This window comes from Geotrypetes seraphini, chromosome 3 (assembly GCF_902459505.1).
Source record: "Geotrypetes seraphini chromosome 3, aGeoSer1.1, whole genome shotgun sequence".
NCBI classification, from domain to species: domain Eukaryota; kingdom Metazoa; phylum Chordata; class Amphibia; order Gymnophiona; family Dermophiidae; genus Geotrypetes; species Geotrypetes seraphini.
This window is the reverse complement of record NC_047086.1, coordinates 90,708,162-90,733,800: the sequence shown is the minus strand read 5'-3', so window position 1 is coordinate 90,733,800 and position 25,639 is coordinate 90,708,162. Positions and strand designations below refer to the sequence as shown.

The following is a 25,639-nucleotide window of genomic DNA, read 5'->3' as shown; positions in this document are numbered from 1 at the left end:
AAATCTTAGGAATCTGAGAGAGGCTGGATAGATTTGAACATGAGTATAAGCTTCTTTGAGATCTAGGGAGCATAACCAATCTCCTTGATCCATTAGGGGGTATAGTGTTGTAAGAGAGAGCATCTGAAACTTTTCTCTGACAAGAAATTTGTTTGAGGGCTCTAAGGTCCAGGATAGGTTGCAAATCCCCTGTCTTCTTTGGGACTAGAAAATAACAGGAATAAAAGCCCATGTCCCGTTGGGTCAAGGGACCTCCTCGACAACTCGAAGGCGAAGAAGAGCCTGAGCCTCCTGAAGAAGGGGAAGTTACGACATGCTGGAAGGAAACTCTCTTGGAGGGAGATCTGGTAGAACTTGAAGAAATTGAAGTGAGCAACCCTCCCGGATGATGGTGAGAACCCAGAGGTCTGAGGTAATCTGCTCCCACTGTTGATAAAAGTGATGACACCGACCTCCTATGGGAAGGAGAGAATGCTGATGGATAGAGGTGGACGTTATGCTCAGACTTAGATTGTCAAAAAGACTGTGTCGGCTTAGCTGCAGCAGGAGTCTGGGGGTTTTGTTGACGCTGCTGCTGTGATTGTTTCCTAGGTGGAGGCCTGGAGAAAACTTGGCTCAATAGCTGTGACACGAACATTCAGTTCACTATGACATCGGGTAAAAATCAAATAACATTTTTGGATTTGATTATCACACAAAAGACGTCAGACACATTTATCAAACCCACAGACAGAAATACGTTTTTGGATTACAAAAGTTGTCACCCAGTCAGTTTAAAAAAATAACTTGCCTTTTTCATAGTTCTTAAGACTGAGGCGCAATTGCTCTTCCATTAGTAAATTTAAAGAACAATCAAAAAATTAAAGAATAAAATGACTGAGCGTGGTTATCCAGTAAAAATTTTAAAACAAGCAATGAAGAGGGCAAGATATTGCAATAGAGAATTATTGCTGCAAAAAAAAATAACAGAAGTGACCAATACCAAAGAAAAGATTTTTACTTGAGTACCTGATTGTAAAAACCGCTTAGATAACCTTGATAGGCGGTATATGAAATCCTAATAAACTTGAAACTACTCTGCACAAGGTAATATACCAGCAAATATTATTAAAAACAATTGGAAAATTATTCAATCACACCCTCTTTTCAAGGAAGACAGTCTACGCATTGCCTTCTCATAGGACAAAAATTTAAAAGACATTTTAATTCCTGCTTTGACCACAGTTAATCCATTGAGTGACGGGTTTTTTTTAAGTGGGAAATGCAGTTTTTGCGAAGTAACAGTTTCATTAAAAGAATTTACTAATATTTTAGATGGCAAGAAATACACCATCAGACATTTTTTAACATGTGCTTCAGATTACATCATTTATGCCATCACATGTCCATGTAACAAATGGTATATAGGCATGTCTACGCGTCCCTTCAGACTATCTGAACACAAATCAAATTTGAAAAGAGAGCAGATTAATGCTCCCATTGTTGAACATTGTATTCAACATAAACATAAGTTCACCAACCTTAGATGTTTTTGTATTGATAAGCAAGCTCCTTACTGTTGAGGAGGTGACCTACAAAGAATATTACACCAGAAAGAATCTCGCTGGATTTTCAAACTTGGCACATTAAAACTGGCAGGCCTAAATGCCTGTTGATTGGTGTGCTTTTTTCTAAATATCATGCCATATTAGTTTTAGTGACATCAATACGTCTCAGTTCAAAAGCGCAAGCGCAGCGTTGGCTCTTTGCTAAGGCCATTTTTCACTTATATTCACAAGTTTAGCTGTTCATAGTGAGTACCCTTTTTTAAAATGCATTTCACAATTGTTTTTCAGTTAGTTTATGTTAGTTCACTAGCTAATATTGTTATTTTATTGCAGCTTGAACACACAGACCCCTGAAGAAGCCATTAACTGGCAAAACGGGTCCCATCGGGCCAGCTGTTCACTTTAGCAATCAGCTATAAGTGCCGCTTTACATCAAGCTTTTAATGAGCGATTTTTCAATAATCACATTTATAATCATGAGTTAGAGTAGGTGGTTAATAGCAGCTCTATGAAACAAACTGCATAACTTGCCAGATAGATGTATCAATTTTTATTGATCAGCGCACGCATCCGAGAGCTACTTACCACAGTTTTCAACTCACTCTAATTGGAAGATAATTGTGTATAATAGTCCGCTATTTGTTTGGCTGATAAACTTTGGGGGACTTTTTTCCATTGATTTGAGGAGTAGTTTGTTTTTTGTTAACCATCTAGCTATCTAGTTTCATAATGATCATACAAGGAATGTGTGTATGTATGTGACACTTTGGTTAACTTCCACGTGATTGCAACAACTGTACAAATCTTAGATTGTCATATCAAGAAAGGAACCAGGCAGGAAATCTTATGACACAGAATACATCTGTTTCCGCATGTGCAGATATCTTGACAATTAACAGTAAGCCTTTAAAGGAAATGAATAGAGATCCCATCATTGCAACGATGTTTTAAGGAGAAGGTGACAGAGAATTTTTTTAAAATGTTAATATATAACATAACATAAGTGGCTCATCCTGAAGATGTAAATATTACGCAACAGATTTTCACATGGGCAAAAAATTGATTATTTAAATCTGCTACCTTGCATCAGGCTGCTTAACCTCCCATATCTTGCATTACAGAAAAATAACCTGCTCCTTTAATGTTTACAGACCAGCCAAACCCTGCTGACCTTCTATGGCAAACAAGATTGCCCACATTCTTCCAGCATTTCATATACTGTATAGTAATGTTCTGGTCTAAACATGGGTCAAACCAAATTGATCCACCCAACTGAGCTGTAGCACCAAGCATAAACAAGCAAGAGTCCAGTCTGAGCGAGAACTTTGTGTCTCATTACAACAATGTCAGTTCCTCATTTGTGTGGAGTAAATATGATATATTTTACCTTTCAGCAAAGAGATCAAGTTTCCCCAATTCATCAGAGAGACCAACAAGAGCATCTAGTGTCCCCACCTGCAAAAGACCACATTCAGTCTACATTACACATCTAGATAAACAGAGCTTGTTACTGAGTTAATATTCTTAATAGTGATTTTAGTACTTTTTTCTTGAAAAATATTATAAAACCGTGAAAGTCTGGTGCGCTGAATGCTCTGCGCTGCTCCCAACACTCATAGTGTTCCTATGAGCGTCAGGAGCAGCACAGAACATTCAGCACGCTGGCCTGAACTGAAAACTGCTTCCATGGTTTTGTAAAAGAGGGGAGGGGTTGTCAGATAGCCTATGTATATACATTTTCATTTAAAAGATTTCTGTAAAAGAGTAAAAAGCAACTGTTTTCCAGGCAAAACTATGATTCTAGCCTATAACTGATACACAAATTCACATTAAACTTAAGGATCTTGAATTTTTTAGTGGAGGAGGGGGAGTGTTCACATGAACTGACTATTACAAAGCTGCGGTAGAGGTTTTTATCGTGGGCTGGTGAGGTAAATGCTCCAACACTCGTGAGCATCAGACCATTTACCTCACCAGTTCGCGGTAGAAACCTCTATTGTAGCTTTGTAAAAGAAGCCCATGATTTGCTCTTCAATTATTTTCTTGATTTAATATTCTGGAGCAAAAAAGGAATGTGATGCACATCCACCTCCCCCCCCCCACCACCCTTTTTACAAAAGCATAGCATGGTGTTCAGCACCAGCCGCAACATTAACAGCTCCTACACTCAGGAATTCTATGAGCGTCGGAGCTGTTACCACCATGGCCGGCACTAAAAAACACGCTACGCTTTTGTTAAGGGGGGGGCAAATAGGTAATCTTTGTAAGCACAGAAATAGCTGTGTTTTGCTGTAATATTTGTGGTGCATTTCTGTCAATGGAAAGATTTCATATTCAGGATGCATGACTGCTTACTCAACTATTAGTCTCTCTTTCCATTTTCTTCATTCCCTTGAAAAGAAGAACTGTTGTGTGCAACAAAGATAATATAACCCCATGACCACAATATGAGAGGCCACTGAAAAGTTCTCAGCCCAACCACGAAGAGAATGATGTGGAGCCATGAAACTTTAAAAATTATTCCACACTTTTCAGTTAGGGCTCCTTTTATGCAGGCACGTTAGCGGTTTAATGCGTGTAATAGCACGCGCTAAACCGCCGGCCGCGCTAGCCGCTACCGCCTCCTCTTGAGCAGGCGGTAGTTTTCCGGCAAGCGCGGGGGTTAGCGCATGATTAAAAGTCACGCGCGTTAAAGCTGCTAACGTGGCTTCGTAAAAGGAGCGCTTAATTTCATATCATTGAAATTAAAAGTGTTAAGAAAAGTATGGAATAACTTGCTCTCTGAGCGTTGGAGTATTTGCTTCGTAAAAGCCAGCATTAGTTTATTAGGGTTAATTTAGGGAAGGGGTAAAACACGGACCTGACGGACCTTGCGGATCTAAACCCGCACAGCCTTAAAAATCTGAGGTCCATGTCCATGCCACCTGTAGTTTCTGTCTCTGACAGACCTCGATGAGATTTTAGCGCTGACGGATCCGTGTCAGCACAGGGAGGGAAAAGTATTAGGATCCGTCAGTGCCAGAGACTAGTGTTGGAGTTTGGAGACTTCTTTTCCTTAACACACGTCCAAAACCTATGTCCCCGCTCTCTTGGCTTCTGCTCTGCCGCTCCAGCACTAGTCTCTGGCTCTGACAGACCTCGATGAGATTTTAGCGCTGACGGATCCTAATACTTTTCCCTCCCTATGCTGACACGGATCCATCAGTGCTAAAATCTCATTGAGGTCTGTCAGAGACAGCAACTACAAGTGGCATGGACACGGACCTCAGATTTTTAAGGCCGTGCGGGTTTAGATACGCAAGGTCCGTCAGGTCCGCGTTTTACCCCTTCCCATTACTTTATTGCTTTTTTTTGAAGAAAATGACAACTCACCATTTAAAATGCTCAAACCAGTGTACAGTACATATTTCCACATATCAATTACATTAAAATCACATATATCTAACATTTTAAAACTACACTAAACCAAATCCGCTTCTTAACAGACCATATCACTTAAAGACTCTGCCTAGGCAGCTTTCCTGCCCTGGTTGTGTAGCTGTAAACTAGAGGTACAGTATATTTCAGTACCCCTGTCCACCGCTATACCTTTAGGTCTGGGATGAGGAATTTGGAATTAGACGACAAGTTGGCTTTGGAAGTCACCGTGTTCATCCTCTCCAGAGCCTGCAAGTTCGTTTTATCCCCAGGAGCAGAAATTAACCAAAATTCGGACATAGTCACGGCTTTTCGCAGCTGTCCCTAACACTTCTGTCGAGAGAGAAACAAAAAAGAGGGGAAAGTTAGCGATAAATTGGGAAGCTGTCCTGCTCCCCATGTTGGGTCTGTGGTGCTGAATCTCTATTCAGAACCGGGCACACACTGTCATGCCCGCTCCTGACGCAATGGGTTGTGTTCGACGAACTATTTTGGAAGTTGCATAAACAGCACATTTTTACTGGATAACCACTGTGTGTTTATCCAATAGGATTTATAAGAGCCGCTTTTTTCCCCCAACGGTCTCCGGCTTTTTCTCCCCGCAAGCTGCTCTTGACGTTTATGAGGTGCAAGGCGGCAGCATTGCTCTCTAGTCCCGGCGCCTAGCTTCCCGCTTCGGACACTAATCTTGCGACCACCTTGGCTGGACGCCAGACTGTGCTCTTACCCGCGTGCAGAGGGGTCCCAAGTTCTCCCGTTGTCCTACTGAGGCTTCAAGTCGCGGCTCTCTAGCTCCGGGAGAGTGTAAAGCAGGAGGGAGCGAGTGGCACCTGCTCCGCGACCAGAGTTAGAGACGGTCTCGAGCGCGCACCGCCCATCACCTACGTAAGCCCGCCTCGCGCATAAATCCTGCTCTCCGTGACGTCCGTCTGGGGAGAATGATGGCGCTTGGCTGCACCGCCCATTGGAGGTGAGTGCTACAGGTGCAACACTCTGATGTTAAGGCTCTCTAAGCGGCCCTGTGGACTCTAGGTGGGAGCATAGGAACCAGCTCTGTGGGTGGTTCAGCAAACTCATTGACTATGTCCAGGAAGGGGTAATTTCCTTTGGATTTAGTACCTCCAATCATTTTGAAAAATGGGCTCCTATGGGTGGGAATGACTGCGAGAATAAATGATACAGTACCTAACATTGGCAGACTCTCGGGCTGTATCTGCACAGTGCCTCCCCTCCTCCTATCTCCCCATGCCCAGAAATAGAAAAAAAATAAAAAGATCGGCAGAGGCAAACCTGGAAAAGAGTGCTGAAGATGATCTCTTAAAAAGAAGGCACCTGGCTTACAGACAGTAAAGGGATGAGGAAGACAGCAAGAGCCAGAACAGTGAAAAAGAAGGTAAACCAGGTTTAGATTAACATGGAGACCTGTGATTGCCCTTCAGCATCGCAAAGATTTGCCTACACAATACCTTAAACCTCCATGCACGCCTTAATGCAATGACTTCGTCCCATATAACACAATTAATCTAAACAAAACACTCAACAACTGAATAGAATTAACAAAGCTGCAGCTTCATTTATTGTTAGAGAAACTCAAAACCAACAAAGCCATAAAATTTCATGAATACTGGAACCATAAAACTTGATAGAGAGCAAGAACTGTTTTCAAAAACTATTTACTTATATAGCTAAGCAGTCTTGTAAACCCATGCCCTGCCATCACAACTAGAGCTTATGTAATGGCTGAGGACCTCTTGCCAGGCCTCTGGATTATCAGACCCATTACCAGCATAGTTCGAATAGAAGCAATATAGATCAATAGATTTCACCACTAGGTGAAACTATGACACTCCACTAAAATCTTGCCTTGAAGGGCCTAAATGGCTCAGGTCCCCCCTCCCCCAAGCTATGACATCCCCAGTATACTTGAAAAGTCTGGAAAGTAGGACTCTATCATTTAGGTAAGTAACAAATGTCTTCTGTCCCTCCTTAACCCACCCAACCCCTTCCCACAATTTTCATGCCAAACAACTTTAAAAATAAACCCCACAAGGAACTTGATTTCCCCTATAACTCTGCCCCTTTGCATGCTCCTGGGCACAGAGCCCCCTTGAGACTGTTCTCTTGCCTTTGTTACTGATTTTTAGCTCACCTCTTTTCAGTAATAGTTCAAGGTCACAAGTACATTTACCACTTAAGATTAGTTCTGGTCCAGAGCGGTTAACAACAAGTAATGGAAATAAATTTAGGGCTCCTTTTACTAAAGTGCACTAGCGTTTTTAGCGCATGCAGGAAATTACCACGCATTACACCGCGCGCTACGCTTCTAGAACTAACACCAGCTCAATGCTGGCATTAAGGTCTAGTGTGCGCTATTCCGCGTGTTAAAGCCCTAGCGCACCTTAGTAAAAGGAGCCCTTAGTGTTGAAGGCATCAGAAAGATGTTAAGCCATCTAGACTTTAACACATTTTAATGCAGGAGTTTCCTGCACATGACTCAGATTTAGGGCTTTTTACACTTTTTTTTTTTTGGTCCCACACTACTTATTCCATTAATGCATAGGACATGGAAACAAAATTAACACAGGAGCATTTAGCATCTCCTATGTAGGAGGTGTTAAATCTCCTCCTCCCCCTCCCCCACCCAGATTCTACATAGATCACCAAAATTTGGGTGTGGATCCCAGGTCCAAGTGTGAACTAATTAGCCATTAACAATCAATAATTAGTGTTAATTTGCACTTATTTAGGTTTACGCAGGAATCTGCCCTCCACCCCATTCTGTAAATGCACGCCTTAATTATATAGCATGCAACTCAAAGAGGGTGTGGCCATGGGAGGGACATAGGGGGCTTAGCATTCCCAGAAATTAAGCGTGATGTTACAGAATAAAATCATTTTCATGCCCAACCGCTATTAGTTGTGCACCAGCATTTACACTAGGTTTCAGCAAGTGTTAAGTGTAGCTCCCAAAGTTAGGTACGAGATCCATGCTAAACTTTTTTTCTATAAAGGGCACTGCATTCAGAGATCCCCATGCAAAATGCTAGTTTAGCACAGATGTTCCCAGCACCTGAGTGGAGGAGTAGCTTAGTGGTTAATGTAGTGTCCTGGGAAACTGGGTTAAATTCCCACCTCAGCAACTTGTGACTCTGGACAACTCACTTAACCCCCCCCCCCATTACCCCAGATATAAAAAAATAAGTACCTGTGTATACTACTGTATATAAACTGCTGTGGTTGTCTTTCTTGACTAGATTGCAAGCTCTTTTGCAAATTAACACAAAAAAACAAAAATGGAAAATAAGAAAATACCATTTTATTGGACTAATCCATTTTTCAATTAGCTTTCAGATTCAGGATTGTACAAGAACATGCATTGGGCCGATGTCAGAAGCTCTTCACAAAGACCACCACTATATCCAACTCATCTTCTATCACAGCTTCTAGATCCAGAATCTTGTTTCCCATACTTTGAGCATTAGTATCTACTGCTTTCCAGACATTGCTCCCTTTTCTCATGCACGTAGAGATATTCAGTGATTTACTTACCTGAGAGCTTATACTCACCCAGGAGCTTTGATCACTCTGCCCCATCACTTCTAGTTTCAAGCCTGCTGCCAAAGACACTTCTTCCCTTCTTTGATAAATGCATAGAAAGTCCTGCTCAGCAGCCCTTGGAAATATTCTCTTGCTACTAGATGACCCTACAGCAGGGATGCTATTATCAATAGTACTTCTCCGTTCACAGCTATCTTGTAAATATTTTCAATTAAATCTCTGTCCATTTCTTCTGACTCGTGCTCATTCCTTCTCTCCTGGAACCTTTTCCAAACAGGGTTTTTTTTTATGATGACACAATTACTGCTTTTTTTGCCAAAATCTGATAGTGTAGCAATACTGCTGTGTACAAGTACTATATCAAAATACTACAGCTTCCAAATGAACAAATTGTCGAAGGAAATGGTACAATAGCACACAATATATAGCTGAACAGTTTTAAAGTTATATAGTCCAACAGCTACTATAAAAACAAAATGGTTTTTCCTTACCCCTTTGTTTTTGCTCTCTGTGTTTTCTACTTTCATCTTATCTGTATTTTGATCAGAGATATCTCTGAGTCTCTTCTCCTTTCTCCATCTCAAATTCCCAAACACTTCTTTCATTACACTTCTCTCCATACCTCTTCTCCGCTTCTCTCTCCATGTCATCTTGTGATGTTGGTCAAGTCACTCACCATTGCTTCAGATACAAATTTAGGGGCCCTTTTACTAAAAGGCATTAAGAACATAAGAATTGCCGCTGCTTAAGCCCTAATGTGTGCCTACTTAGTGGAAAAAAGACTGCAAAATAAGTTAGTTTTACAGTTTGTACACAATAAATGCTTGAGTACCTGAACAAATTAATGTAAATCGTTCTGAGCTCCCCTGGGAAAATGGTATAGAAAACTGAATGATTTGTTCCCTCTTTTCTTGTTACTCTTGTTCTTCCTGAATTGCCATTTTGTTGATTAAGGGGCATGTCATAAGCATTGAAATATTATCCAACCAGCGTGTTCACATTAGCTTGCTATAACTCAGTGGTCTCAAACTCAAACCCTTTGCAGGGCCACATTTTGGATTTGTAGGTACTTGGAGGGCCTCAGAAAAAAATAGTTAATCTCTTATTAAAGAAATGACAATTTTGCATGAGGTAAAACTCTTTATAGTTTATAAATCTTTCCTTTTGGATAAGTCTTAATAATAATATTGTCATTTATAGCTAAAGAGACATATGATCAAGAAACTGTTTTATTTTACTTTTGTGATTATGATAAACATACCAAGGGCCTCAAAATAGTACCTGGTGAGCCACATGTGGCCCCCAGGCTGCGAGTTTGAGACCACTGCTATAACTGGATATGGCAGACCTAATGTGGGAACACTTATCGAGGGAAATTCTATAAATGTTGCCCAGTTAGGGGATAACACTTGATGCACTGCCTTTCTACTACTAGTAATCATTTCTTTAGTGCTACTAGACATACACAGCGCTGTACATCAAAACACAGAAGAGACAATCCCTGCTCAAAGTGGTGATTGTTTTTTGTCAGGTTTTTCAAATTTACATCTGCTATAATCTATCAATGGCCTCCACACATCCTAAAATTTGCTATAATTTCCTTTTTGACAGCTAATATCATTTCCATTGATAGATTATTGCAAAGATTAAAAATATTCTTCCCTGATTATAATATATGACATATGAGGGAGGGTGGGGGGGAGTGAAAATTTGATTATTAAAGAAATAGATCATTATAAAAATGAGGGGGGTACAATATTTTAGAATGATACGATCAAATGTAAGAATTTAAGTGTTTTTAAATGTTCAATTGTTAAACATCATTTACTGTACTTGATTTTAAGATATGAAATGAATAAAGATTTTTTTTTTTAAATTTATATCTGCTATCTTTATATTTTGCAGAGTATTAGGGGCCACGTGTCACTGTTTCTGTGGTGTTTCACTGTATGCAGAGTCTGGCTTCTTGGTGGTTCAGTTTTAGTTTGTGGTTACTTATTCCTTGCTGGGTGAGGGTGTATCTGTGTTCTGTATGTATGAAAAGCACATTGTTTTCAGTTGGCCTTGACTGTGCAGGATTGATCTGTATTACTCTGGCTTGTTTATGTAACCAAGGTTATAAATAAAATTTTAAAAAAGGTATTCCTCTAGCTTTAAGAATTTTGAGCTGTACGTGTCACTTTTAGAATTCTGGACAGCATAGTTTTCTCCAGGAAGTGAGCAGTGCTGGAGAGTTCTAAAACTGCCAAGGTGGGCAATTAGGTTGGTTTTGTTGGCAGAGACAGGTGTATGTTGTTTGATGTCCCTGTAAAAGATAAATTTTAATTTTGATAATTGATTTGGTTTAGAATATTTGAGCTGCAGGATTTGCTTTACGCTAGCTCGGGTGTGGTGATTTAGCATTTTTTAGTTGGTGGAGATTTATTTGTGGTAAAAGGAATTTTACTAGAGATATTTGCAAAGTTTTATTATAAAGGATATGTTTTACTGATTTAATGAATGTTCATTTGAGCTTTAGTGATTTTGTGAAGTTTTAAGAAATTGGGTTGATGTGACTGAAGTATTTATTCTTAAAACCATACCTGTTTGAAAACCTTAGGCTGAAGATTCCAAATAAAATTGAACCCCAGTGCTGGCAGGACTGTGCACTGCTATTGAATATTTATAGATCCTGTAAAATAAATTGTATTAAAATTTTAATTAAAACCTTGGTTTGATAAATAGTTGGTGGGATTAGTTTTATGGAAATTGAATTACCATTTCTTTTTAAAAGAAAGTTTAGTACAGTGGTGCCTCACACAACAAACTTAATTCGTTCCAGGAGCAAGTTTGTTATGCGAAAAGTTCGTTATGTGAAACGCGTTTTCCCATAACAATACATGTTAAAAAAAATAATTCGTTCTGCAGCATAAAATATGCTAAGATGACATAAAAAAAGATAAATTTGTCAAAATGGTGAAAATGGTGGTCTTGCTGAGGCCAAACTCTTTGACGAGGTCACACTGTTTTACCCCACATTCACTCCTTCTAATTATTTCCCATTTCATTTCAACAGAAATCACCTTCCTGCTTTTTTTAGAAGCCATGATATATAAAAAATATTGAGTTTATCTTAAAAGGACGACTGTATACAGTGAGAGAGGGCAGTTAAGCGCAGTGACTAACGACTGCCTGCAGTGCCTGCGCGGAAGGATGCAATACATCGGCAGCTCGGGCGACTTCGTTGTGTGAAACGAAGTTCGTTGTGTGAAACGAAGTTCGTTGTGTGAAACGAAGTTCGTTGTGTGAAACGAAGTTCGTTGTGTGAAACGAAGTTCGTTGTGTGAAACGAAGTTCGTTGTGTGAAACGAAGTTCGTTGTGTGAAACGAAGTTCGTTGTGTGAAACGAAGTTCGTTGTGTGAAGTTCGTTGTGTGAATCAAGACATGAAGTTCGTTGTGTGCAGCGTTCGTTGTGCGAGGCGTTCATTATGTGAGGCACCACTGTATATGGAAATATTTATGTTCAGTTAGGGCTCCTTTTACAAAGCCGCACTAGCGGTTTAACACGCATAATAGCGCACGCTAAACTGCCGGCCGCGCTAGCTACTACCGCCTCCTCTTGAGCAGGCGGTAGTTTTTCGGCCAGCGCAGGGGTTAGCGCATGATTAAAAGTTGTGCGCGCTAGAGCTGCTAGTGCAGCTTCGTAAAAAGAGCCCTTAGAGTGAGGTTTCTTTCCTTTTGGTTGTTTATAGATAGGGAGTAGAAGATTCTACAAGCAAGAACACAGAAGGTACCCAACGCAAGAGAGTCAAACCCGAAAACAAGGAAAAATCAGAAATCTACTTATCTGGATCCATCTGGCAGAGAACCTGTAAGAGAAGAAAAAAAAAAAAAAGAAAAACAAAGTATCAATTCCCTTAGAGAAATAGTTATTATTGTATACAACATAATTTTAAAAACTAGTGTTTTCAAAATTAAGTGCAAAGTCGCATTAAAATTTATTGTACTTATCCGCTGTGTTGATAGTTTTACTTACCTATTAAAATTTTGGGATAAGGAAATTTATAATATAAATCTGTTACTTCCCTAAGGAAATTTAATTATAGTCTCGGCTAACGCAACTACATTGGATTTTTTTGTTGTTTTTTTTAAATTCTTTATTCATTTTTAAACGTACAATAAGTGCATCAATATAACAAATTGATCATAAATATATCACTTAATAATCATCAAGAGTACACATAGAATGCTATTAACCCCACCCCTCCCCATTCCTTCCTATTATATAATCAAATACAATATACAATAATAAAATAATAAAATTATCCCCCCTCCCCCCTTGTAATTGAACCTGTAAATCAAGGGAAAAAATCATTTAATCATTGCAATATTTTGTTAATGGCTCCCATACATCTTGAAATTTTCTAAAACACCCTCGCTGTATTGCAATATATCTTTCCATTTTATATATATGACATAGGGAATTCCACCAAAAATAATAGTTTAGTCTACTCCAGTTTTTCTAATTGTACGTAATTTCTTGAATGGCAACCCCGGTCATTATCTACTATAATAAAACGCTATGCGCGCATGTGCACTCTTACCTGCGTGATATGTGATTTGTAGGTCCGTGACCAGCAGGAGTGTGCATGCGCGCATACAATGGTCCCTCTTTCTTGCCGGCTCCTTTACACTTCACACCCAGCTGAAGTTTATTTTTAAGTTTAAAAGCCGCCGCGGCAGCTCCTCTCATGAGCCGCACCTGCATCAGAGAAGGCTTCCGACGCAGGCGGCGATTGTGAGAGGAGCCGCCGCAGCACCTTTAAACTTAAAAATAAACTCCAGCAAGGGACTAAGGGAGCCGGCCAGACCGCGGGAAGGGAAGGGGGGCGGCAAGTGACTAAGGGAGCAGGCCAGACCGTGGGAAGGGAAAAATGCTGCTGCTGATGCACAGGGATGTGGAGGGGGAGGTAAATACCGCTGCTGCTGCACAAAAAAGTGTCTAGAACAGGGCTGCCCAAGTCTGGTCCTCAAAATCTACTGGCAGGCCAGGTTTTCAGGATATCCACAATGAATATGCATGAGAGAGATTTGCCTGCACTGCCTTCTTAGTATGATCTCTCTCTCATGCATATTCATTGTGGATATCCTGAAAACCTGGCCTGCCAGTAGATCTCAAGGACTGGACTTGGGCAGCCCTGGTCTAGAAGTATTTTAAATTGAGTCACTCTAGTATTGTGTATTAAAATTTCCTAAAAGAACTAACCCCTCACTTTTACAAAACTGTAGCACGGTTTTTAGCGTCAGACCTAATATCGCCAGCGATTTAAAAAAAAAAAAGCCTAACTTGGCTTTGTAAAAGAGGGGTAAGTCTAAAAATGAGTATGTATCTTCACTACTTCTAAGAACAATGAGACCAAACAACATCACAAAATATTGCAAAGAAAAAAAAGGAATTACATAATGATGAAGACTTCTAGTTTTAATTTTAAAGCATATTTAGAAGTCAAGTGGTCTAAACCCAGAAAAAAATTAAAAGTCCTGGATTGAAAGGTTCTCTTTGCTGAACCGTGGTGCAACTTAAAGACTCCGTTCAACCCAGCTAACAGCACAGTCATAGAGATACCAATGGCACCTGAGTAGTCACCTTGGCAGTCCATGGTTAGGTTACCAGACATCTGGGAAAAACTGGACATATCCTCTCTTTTTAGAGGACTTTCCAGGTTCCCGGGCAGATTTTCCAAAATCCAACAGTTTGTTCGGGTTTTGGAAAATCCAGATGATCTTCGGCTGCATCTGGACGGCCTCTGAGCATGCACGGATGACATCGCACACATCCATGGATGATCTAGGCCCTCTAGATGTGGCCAGAGCTCATCAGGGAAGAAGAGAGGCAGGGCTGAGGCAGAACAAGGAGGGGCCATGTGTCTTGGGTTTTGCAGCCCATAATATGGCAACCCTATCCATGGCAGAAAAGACCATTTGAGTTAGAACAGCAAACAGCATAATTAGAAGATCTAATTTTGGCACCACAATTTCTGTGTAACTGAACATGTGAAAAGTGTACAAGAAATCATATTGATGTGACTTGTGATATACCCTGGGTTGTGAAGATTGAAAAAGGGGTATAAGGTGGTGCCCTCTGGGGCACAGGTTCTTTAGAGGTAGGTAAGTGTGACCCCCCCCCCCCTGAAAATGCTTCCACTGTAAAAACAGTGTGGAGGAATTTCCAGTTGGTCACTTGAGGTTTCAATCTGTGGCTAGCACAGACTGGAGGGGAGGAGCTAGAGAGCCTTTTTCCCTGAAAGGAGGGGGAGGCTATAAAATGGAGTACACAATGTAGTTCCTAGCTTTTGGTTGTTCATTTTCCTGCCAAAGTCTGAGATTGAGGGAAATTCTCTGAGCAGTTTGGGAGGGAAGAGAATTGGAGGTGTTGAGAATATTATCTGCCTGTCTATTGAAAGACTAAATAGTTTAAAGACTAGTTTGATCACTTTAAATAAAGTTCCTGTTTAGTTCATTTATACCTTGGATCGGTAGCATGGAATATTGATACTCCTTGGGCTATAGCTAGGTATTAGTGACCTGGATTGGCCACCGTGAGAACGGGCTACTGGGCTTGATGGACTTTTGGTCTGACCTAGTAAGACTATTCTTATGTCCATCCCAGCAGAGCAAGCAAGAGGTTGGAGTGGAGTAAGTGAAGACTAGAGTTACCATATTTTAGTCCACAACTTCCCCCCCTCCCCGACACATGGCCTTGCCCTGTTCTGCCCCAGCACTGCCTCCACAAAGCCTCCTCTATTCTTCCCTGATGAGTTTCGGCTATGTCTGGAAGACCTGGAGCATGTGTGGATGTGTGATGTCATCCACGCATGCCCAGAGGCCCTCCAGATGTGGCCAGAGCTTGTCAAACTTTCCAAAACCCGAACAAACTGACGGGTTTTGGAAAGTCCATCTGGGCACCTGGATAGTCCTCTAAAAAGTGGACATGTCCAGGCTTTCCCGGACATCTGGTAACCCCAGTGAAGACCCCCCAGAGTTGCCCATCCTCTGGCCTAATGGAGTTATCCGGTCCCAGCCCCCAGTCTATGCCCATGTTTAGGGTTACCAGATTTTCCTTTCAGAAAATCTGGACCCCCCTAGCCCCACCCATCTCCGCCCTAATCCTACTGCCTGCTCTTGTTGGGCAGGGATGTCCACGCATGCGCGGACGCTACGAGATGATGTCACGCGCACTTGACATCATCACGTGACAGCCACACATGCATGGACATCTTCCCTGCTCTACACAACTTTTCAAAACCTGGAAAAGTGCTGGGTTTTGAAAAGCCATCCAGACATGTCCACAAAAGGAGGACATGTCCGGGGAAATCCGGACATCTGGTAACCCTACCCATGCTCTAGTCTAGTGTGTTAGTGAGTGACTACAACTACCCCCTATTGCTGCTGAAGTAAGTCTAAGATTTTCTCTTTTTGTGAGCCCTGGTATCAGTTGGGTGACCCCCCCCCCCTCCTCCGAGCTGTCAGGAGCACCATGCTGCATGGTAGGGGTGCAAAACCAGAGCTACATAATTTTAGTAAGGACTGCTTTTATTGTTTATTATTTTGGATTGGTTCAGCTCATGCTAGTGCAGTGGTCTCAAACTCTAAACCTTTGCAGGCCACATTTTGGATTTGTAGGTACTTGGAGGGCCTCAGAAAAAAATAGGTAATCTCTTATTAAAGAAATGAAATTTTCCATGAGGTAAAACTCTTTATAGTTTATAAATCTTTCCTTTTGGCTAAGTCTTAATAATAATATTGTCATTTATAGCTAAAGAGACATATTATCAAGAAACTTATTTTACTTTTGTGGTTATGATAAACGTACCGAGGTCCTCAAAATAGTACCTGTAGTTTGAGACCACTGTGCTAGAGCCATGATTTTCAATTAGCTCCATTATTTAAGAAACGAATACCATCTTAGATTTACCAATAAGAAATCCATGCAGGCAGTTGGATAAACCGAGGTATCATTTCAGTCACTCAAGAAAAAGATAATGCCAATTAGTTGTTATTGATTATCTGGCACAAAAGGAAGTGAGAGCTTCTGCTTGTGTCCTTTTCTGAAATAAACACCTTGGTCTTACATCAGTGATCTTCAGTGGAGTGCTCATTGTCCGTTCCCACTTCCTTTTGTGCTGTTTTATACCCGTGGGTTCTCTGTCCTGTTGGACTTTTTGGTGTTGGCATTGATTATCTGGCGCCATTCATCCACCGCTGATTCCCAGCGCATTGCCAACCACAATGGCGCCACCACCATTAGATACGTGGCCAGCCACAAGGTGGCCGCCTGGTTGTTCGCAGACTCCACCTCCCGTTCCCCTTTGACCCGGTAGCACAAGGGCTCGGCAGCGTGGGATTTCTGGTTTAACGTGTTTGGTTTCGTTTTGGTAACCGGTGTGAGTGTAGGAGCGGCACGAGATGCAGATTTCCAATGTGAACGATGTGAAGATTTACAATTTGAGCTGTGGGAAGTCGCTACCTGAGGTTGGTGATAAGATGGCGAGATTTGCTCCTGAGAGAGCTTATTATGGATTCATGGTCAGGGACTGTTTGCTCACAGCCTTGTGCTTTAGAGCCCTGCTGCAGATAGATTTTGGGAAGAAGAAGAAGAAGAATCGTGCTAAATTAGCACTGTTAATGAGAGTTACACCTGGCACACATTTAGGGGTGAAGCCCTGGTGATTTTTCACCGCCTGTTGGGCTTTCAGCAAGGTTGCCAGTAGAGGCGTTGGAAAATATTGTATGGATAACTGAGTATGTTATATTTTATGTGCTATACATATTTTAAAATGATGATTCAGGTTTGTGGAGATGAAAATAAGTTTCATAAAACCATGTTTATTTAAAAAAAAAAAATGGGCTCGATTTCAGACGTTCAGAAAAGAGCTAAAGAATTCTCCTTGCAGCTGCTCTTACTGAGCTGGAACGATAGCAGCGAATAGTACTTGAAAAAGCAAGCAAAAATATTAACACGACCTAAAAGTAGTACGGGATTTCTCCCCTGTCTTTTGGGGGAAGGGGCGGAGAGAGTTGTCCACGTTTTGTAAATACATTTACAACTAAGGATAGTAGTGACTCAAAGTGGGTTAGTTTTACGCATATTATGGCAAGAATGAATCTTACCGGTAAAAGGATCTCTTAGAGCAGGGGTCTCAAAGTCCCTCCTTGAGGGCCGCGATCCAGTCGGGTTTTCAGGATTTCCCCAATGAATATGCATGATATCTATGTGCATGCACTGCTTTCAATGCATATTCATTGGGGAAATCCTGAAAACCCGACTGGATTCCGGCCCTCAAGGAGGGACTTTGAGATCCCTGTCTTAGAGAGATCTCAGATTTACTGCTAGTGTTCTTGCTTTGTATCAAGAGAGTCTCCTTGTGAAGTTCATGGGATGTACCGTAATATTACAAAAACATATAAAGAAGTGCTTAGCATTTATTTTTAATCAGGTATTTAGTAGTTTGTGAAAGCTTCCAGAGGGTAGTCGTGGTAGTTTGAAGTAGCAAAAATGACAGCCAATTTATAGAGGTGTGATCTTTTGAGGATAAGAGCCCTCTTCATCAGATGCAAGTGGGCTCTTGTTGAAAGCTCATGCTTCACTAAATTGGTTAGTCTATAAAGTGCCATTGGTTGCTTTGTCATTTTTTTTTTTTTTTAGCACAGCTTGGTCTCTGATTGCATTTCTTGCTATTCTGTTCTTCTGTTAGCAGTGTCCACAGCATCCACTATCTCCTCTTCTCCTTAAGATATCCCTTGAGCCTGTCCCACATTTTCTTGAATTCAGGTAGTCTTAGTCTTTACCACCTCTACTGGGAGACTATCCCATGTGTGTACAACTCTTTCTGTAAAAAAAAGTATTTCCTTAGATTACTCCTGAGCCTGTCATCTCTTTAACTTCATCCTATGCCCTCTCCAGATTTTCCTTTCAAATAAGACTCATCTCATTTCCATTTATGCCACATGGTATTTAAATGTCTCTTTCCTGGGAAAACAGCATACAATTCCTTATAGATGAGTTATACACCCCCAGCTTGCGAGTTGCTTGCAGAAGACATCAATCATTTTCTTCTCTCCACCCCCTTGTCTCTTTTGACAGTGCCCCTTCTGCTTAGTTTTGATTCTGCAAGTGAGTTGAAAAAATATATTTTCATCTGCTCTGCCCCAAATTTTTTATTTTTAGGTCTTAATCAGGTCTTTTATCAAGGGTTCCCAGTAGTCCTGGTGCAGCTCTTCCTGGGAGAAGGGTCAGATGTCAAAGTCTGAAGCCAGGAGAGCCACACTTTTAAAAGAAGTACCTGCCTGGCCTGTTTGCATAAGACATGAGAACTCGGGGTCAGGTCCTCTGGGAGCGGAGCTCGCCCCTGTGGAGTTGAGCGCTGGAACACAGACTGATTTGACCCCATGACTGGCCATGAGGCTTGGCAGAAGTCGGCTGCATCCCCCCTTCCCCTTCCCTCCCCCCCCCTGAAGAATCATGTGGAAGAGTGAGGGGATCTTAAGGTTTCAGGATTCTACTCTCTCAGCATGCTGCTTCCCTGAAGGATTCATGTTCTCGGTTTGGAGCAGGAGACCAGGGGTTGGTGGTAACTAGTCAAGGGAAAGGATCTGATACTGCGCAGGCTATTCAAACCTGCTGAGCTGAGGGAGGTGATTACAGTCTATGGAAGTTGATTAGGTTTCTGATGCCCAGCTGTTACTGATAAGCAATACTAAGTCTCAGTCCATGGACTTTCCTTCACACCCAGAAATTACCAGGATAAGAAAGCATTGGAATTCGCCAGAAGGTCTGCTGTTGGGGGCAAGGGCAATGAGGAAATTGTATCCCATGGCTTATGATTTCAGCAATTACTTCCTCCACCTAAGGTGGATTCTCTGGTGGCACAAGTTTCTTTTTTTTCCCCCCCAATTCTTTATTATTTTCAAAACTTACAATAAGTGTAACAATAAATACAACATTTTCTTCAATACCACACTTAATACTCTATTAATATCTATTTCAGAATTAATTCCCCCCTCCCTCCTAAACAGTCACAATGTTCAACATATAAAATTTCTTTATTGACCCTCATTCTAATATATCCAAATTTATTATCCTATCAGACCCCCTAACCTCCCCCCTCCCGGATGTACATGTTTATAAGGGAAAACAATATTAGACATTACAATATTTTGCTAATGGCTCCCAGGTCTCTTGAAATTTTAAAAAATTTCCTTTCTGAATGGCTAATGTTCTTTCCATTTTATATATATATGACACAATGAACTCCACCAAAAACTATAGTTAAGACTTTTCCAATTACTTGTAATTTGTTGTATGGCAACTCCTGTCATTATTAATAAAAGCCTGTTGTTCTTAGCTGATATTTGACTTTTAGCTCTCATTGATACACCAAATAGCACAGTATCGTAGGATAATGTCACATGATTTTCCAATAAACAATTTATTTGATCCCATATTGATTTCCAAAAAGCCAAAATAAATGGACAATAGAACAATAAATGATCTAAAGTCCCTACTTCGAGATGACAATGCCAACATTTATTTGACTTGGAGCTATCTAACTTTTGTAACTGAACAGGGGTCCATAATGCTCTATGTAACAGAAAAAACCAAGTTTGTCTCATAGATGCTGACATTGTACATCTCAACCTCCAAGTCCAGATTTGTGGCCATTGAGATGCAGAAATTTGGTGCTTAATCTCAATACTCCAAATGTCCATAAGCCCAGTTTTTGGTTTCTTGTTTATAAATCCAGCTATCAATTTATACCACTGTGCGGCCTGATGTCCCAGGAAGTCCATCTGAAAGCATAAGAATTCCAAACTATATTGATTATTTTAAATTTTTCCATTCAGGGACCCCCACCTGAATGGCCTGCTTCAGTTGCAACCATCTAAAACTTTGATTTATGAAGTCCAAGTTTATATTGCAACTGTGAAAAGTCAAGCAGCTTACCATTAGATATAACATCCTCTAAAGCAGTGTTCTTCAACCTTCTGACATCTATGGACCGGCGGAAATAAAATAATTATTTTGCGGACCAGCGGTTGAAGAACATTGGGCTAAGTCGTGGTCCAGAACTTGCACACCTCTGCCCCATAATAGTACTAATTGCAACACCATTTTTTCCATTCATTTTTCATACACATACACACACACAGAATACAACACATAATGGTTAACCACAAAATTAAATTACACAAAGCACACTGTATGCTTCTCAACATTCATTCCTACCAGAAAACAGATAAGTACTAATATGTACAAATGAAACCCTAAGATACAAGACTCTGCATGCAGTACAACCTCAGAGAAAAAGATACAAATGCATTTCTTCCTGAACAATGCAAAATACAGACAGCAGATGTAAATCAATCACTAAATTCAAAACTAAAATCATTCCCCCTACTGTTGTTGTCTCCCTCCTTCCATGCTGTGCCTTAACTTCTGGCCTGCTCCTGCCTGGTCATTTTATGCCGCCCCCGGTGTTATCTTCAGGCCGGCTCCCTCTTCCTCACTGATGCAGTGCACAAAGCCGCGGGCAGTGGCTCCTCGCATGTCCTGCGCCTCATCGGGAAGCCTTCTATCTGCCCGATAACACTGCATCGATTGCACTGCAAACTGGCAGCTGAAGAACACTGTCTCGGACCTGATACACGTGCCGGCCCTGTGGACCGGCAGGAAATTTCTGCAGACCAGCCATGGTCCATGAACCGGTGGTTGAAGAACACTGCTCTGTATTTAAATCATTTTTATTGAAAGGAAGATTCAGTAAACAACAAGCAAAACAAGGCAACTAGAAATATAACAGTTTCTACAGATCAACTGCAAACCAACCCCAACCCTCACCCTCCCCCAACCACCCTCCCACCCCTAAAAGCAGCAGCGGCAACTAAACTAAACAAATCCATAATGCAGGGAGAGAAAACAAGTGAGTAAAGCAACAACATTAGAAGTCCCAAAGTTGGTGTTGAACATATGATGTAAATGTAGAACTAAAAGGCTGCCAACATTGGCGGAACAACCGTCCCGCTCTGGAGGTCAAATCAGCAATGTCTCTCCTCTCCAGCAACATTTGGTGTAGCATCAAAGCTTTCCACTGGGAAATGGTAGGAGGCTGGGCTGAAAGCCACTGAGTCAGAATACATTTCCGTCCCAACAACACAGTGAAGAACACTGCTCTAAAGTACATATTCCTGCTATCATCCAATGCTTAAATCCGCCAATTTGAATTTTGGAGTTTAGCCAAATGGTTTCATTTGTTGATTTGTGAATTGAAATAGGTGTTAAATAATTGACATATCATACTATTTTCCATGTATCTACTAGAATTCTGTTTTCTGTATATAATCTAGGCATTTTGATACTGAGAACATGGCATAATCACAAAGGAAATATGAGTCCCCATTCTAACCATAACCAATCTGGGATATTTTTAATGGGCTCTAGGAGGATCCAATACATACCTTGGCGCAAAATATAGGCTTGATACCTATAAAAATTGGGAAAATTTACCCCTCCCTCCGTAATTGTTTTTTGTAAAGATATTAGGGCAATTCTAGGAGTCTTAACCCGCCAAATAAATTTTGTGAGAATGCTAACTTTTTATATAAGGACTCCTGAAAAAAATCTGGTAACATTCCCATTTGATAACAAACCACAGGCAATATCATCATTTTAATAGTTTGAACTCTCCCCCACCAGGAAAGATGTAAAGGATTCCATTGCTCACACATTTCTGTTACCTTCTGCAATAAAAATTTTTCATTCACTTTCGTTGTTTCATCCAGTGTGTTCTTTATCCAAATGCATAAATATTTTATTCCATCCTCTTTCCATAGAAAAGAGAATTTTTCAAATAATCCTTTTGTGCAATGAACATTAATAGGAAGAACTTCTGATTTGCTCCAATTTATTTTGTATCCTGAAAATTTTCCAAATTTCTCTATTACATCAAGTAAGCATGGAATGATTCCTCAAATGAATCAATATATCATCTGCATAAGCAGAGACCTTATATTCCCGATCTGAATAAGGAATACCCTGTATCTCCTTAGCTTGTTGAATAGCTAATAACAAGGGTTCTAATACAGTATCAAAAAACAAAGGAGACAGGGGACATACCTGTCTAACTCCCCTCTGCAAACTATACAAGGATTGAATCATTTGTATAAATCCTGAACCTATTCCAAACCAATCCATTGCTTGATACATGAAGGTCCATTCCACCCTATCAAAAGCTTTTTCTGCATCTAAAGATACAGAGAAGGCTGGATCTTTCATGGCTTTTGCTAAATTTAACATATGAAAAGCCAGTCTGATATTGTTGGAGGAATGTCTGAGCAACAAATCCTGTTTGGTGCATACCAATAATAAAAGGGAGAGCCTTAGCCTTAAAACTCTACTGTGAAACCATCTCCACCTGGAGCGGATCCAACTCTAAGGAACTTCAATGCTGATTGCAATTCTTTTAATGATATAGGCGCCTCTAAGCTTCTTTTTAAATGATCCAGAATTTTTGGACCACTAATTAATTTTAAAAACTCTGAACCATCTTTTTCTTTATCTGAATAAGACTCGGAAGAATACAAAGCTTTATAAAGTTTCTAAGAGAACTTCTCTACCTAGTGAAGGGGGAGTGGTCCTGAAGGATACTCAGGATCGCAGAGTGGACTTAGACCCCAAGAAGCAGTTTGAGGTCTTGTAGGCTTTAAAGCTGCAGCTGTGGCTTTTTTGTGAAGCGGGTCTGCCATAGGATGCTTCACTAGACCTGACTGTGGGGGTGGGGAATGGGGGTGCCCTCCTGTGGTTCTGGCCAGGGTCGACTATGTGGCAGACGCTATTTACAACACGCTCAGGGTCATGAGTAAAGTGTCAGCTTATACAGTTTCTGCAAGTGGAATGCTCTGGATTAGGCAGTGGGTGGGAGATTCAGCATCCTTAGGCCACCTTGAGCAAACTCCCTTTCAAGGGTTGGATGTTTTTTGGAAAAGGACTGAATGACTTGAGGGCTAGCTTGATGGATCATCATCCTAAGTCTTTGCTGGACAGTAAACTACGAGGCTCCTGGATTTTCTACTATGGTTCCTTTTGTGGCTACAGAAAACTGCGTTATGTGTGGGTTCCTCATCACAATGGTCCTTTCAGGGCTGTAGAAAGAGATTTGGAGGCTCCAGCAGAACCCCTGAAGCTGACTCTCACTCTTCACCACTTACCTAGAAGTCTCAATGACACCAGGTCGGCCTTCGAGATCCCCTGTGTAGGAGGGAGACTTTGGAGTTCTGGGAGATGTGGGCAAATTTTTTCAGATCAATAGGTCCTGGATATCATACGAGAAGGATACAAACTTTAATTCTGTTGGTCCCTCAGAGACGTTTTATCTGGATTTTCCGGCAGGAATTCAAGACAAAGTTAGACAAGTTCCTACTGAACCAGAACGTACGCAGGTAGGGTCCAGTCTCAGTTAGGGCACCCAGAGGGCCATCGCGTGTGCGGACTTCTGGGCACAATGGACTCCGGGTCTGACCCAGCAGCGGCAATTCTTATGTTAAGACCAGAGAAAGCAGCCAAGGACAGTACGACTGCACAACGGCTAATGGCTGTTACAGTTTGGAGCCATAGAGCCAGTACCAGATACAGACTTGAGCTCAGACAGATTACATACTTCGGCATGCCCCAGAAAGACTCGGTAGACGGGAGATCAATTCTGGATCTTAAGGCAGTGCATGCAGCATTGAAGGTTCTCAGATTCCGAATGGAATCATCACCTTGGTAGCTCTGGGCAAATTCCTAGTCTTGCTAGACTTGACAGAGGCTTACTTGCATGATGTAATAAATAAGACATTCAGAAGAGATACCTTTTTGTTTTCTGACACAACTATTATGTCACTCAGGAAAGACCGTGAATACATACTGATTGTACTACAAAATAATTGTATCTGGTAGGTATAAAGAGAAACCTTCTTTTTTCATAGTTTAAAAAAATTAAATAAGTGAGCACAATTTAATAAATGTAAAGCCTTTTTTTTAAATACCATCTTATTATCCCTAGAGCCGTGTTTCTCAACATGCAGTACGGCCGCCTGTTGGAAGTATGCGGCCTGGCTGCCAGCGGGGATCCCTGCCTGCCCCCCCCCCCCCCCGTGGGTCATCTTCGGGTGGGAGGGGGCACAAACTCAATACAAAGAAGGGAAAGGGGCATGAACATGGGGGCATTAACTTATGACATAGGAGGGAGGGAATAGAAAGGGAGAATTGATGGGCATGACTGTGAGTGAGAGATGGTGCACATAGGGAAAGGAAGAAAGGAAAATTGGGCATAGGGAGAGAGAGGAGTGAGGTAGAAATGCATGGGGAATAGAAGGATGACAGGGAGAAATGTTGGATATGGTGGTGGAGAGGGCAGATTGAAGGGGTTGCAAGGGGAAGGAATGTTGGACATAGTGATGGAGGGAGAATGTGGCATTGTGCTGGAGAGGAGTGTTAGAATGAGAAATGGGCATGGGGCTGGTGGGCAGTGGTGAAAAATGCTGCACATGATCCAGGGGATGAGAAAGGGAGAAATGTTGGATGTGGGAGAGATGTCTGGATCTCTTGACAGATAGATGGACAGTGAGAGAGAGACATATTGCCAATAGGGGGTGGAGGAAAAGGAAAGAAAAGTTGATATTATGGAGGGACAGAGAAAGAGAGGTGTTGGTTGGGGAAGGGAATGAGGTCCGGAGGAGAGGAAGTGTGCAGGAGGCAGAAAGAAAGAAATATTGGAAATTCAACCAGAGACTCATGAAATCACCAGACAACAAAGGTAGGAAAAATAATTTTATTTTCAATTTAGTGATCAAAATGTGTCAGTCTTGAGAATTTATATCTGCTGTCTATATTTTGCTCTATTTGTCTATTTTCTATAGTTGTTACTGATTGCATATTTTAAAGTCATCTTCCTTGACCTCTTTGAAAAAACACTGAATATGAATTATAGGGCTGTGCAGGATACTCCTCAGTACTATGCCAAGTATTCTTTGTTAATCTCAAGTACTGGTATTTTAGGAGTAATTTTTTTAGAATGCATGGCCTGCATCCATATACTAT

At 41.2% G+C, this 25,639-nt stretch overlaps 2 protein-coding genes across 3 annotated transcripts in view; one reads left to right on the top strand and one right to left on the bottom strand.

The window, feature by feature from the left end:
- Nucleotides 1–5,851, bottom strand: part of ATP6V1C2 (ATPase H+ transporting V1 subunit C2) — a 112,663-nt gene extending 106,812 nt beyond the window's left edge. The window contains exons 1-3 of the mRNA XM_033939205.1: nt 5,692–5,851; nt 5,136–5,297; nt 2,935–3,002 (exon numbers count right to left, since the gene is read on the bottom strand). Of these exons, the coding sequence (XP_033795096.1) occupies nt 2,935–3,002; nt 5,136–5,264 (197 nt within the window). The 5' untranslated portion in view covers nt 5,265–5,297; nt 5,692–5,851. The remainder of the gene's footprint in view (nt 1–2,934; nt 3,003–5,135; nt 5,298–5,691) is intronic.
- A 10,839-nt stretch (nt 5,852–16,690) lies between these two features.
- NOL10 (nucleolar protein 10) overlaps nt 16,691–25,639 on the top strand; it is a 203,103-nt gene continuing 194,154 nt past the window's right edge. Inside the window, exon 1 of one of the 2 annotated variants that reach the window (XM_033939293.1) lies at nt 16,691–17,034. In XM_033939293.1, coding sequence (XP_033795184.1) covers nt 16,969–17,034 — 66 coding nt within the window. In that variant the 5' untranslated portion in view covers nt 16,691–16,968. The remainder of the gene's footprint in view (nt 17,035–25,639) is intronic. The other variant, XM_033939294.1, reaches the window with a different exon arrangement.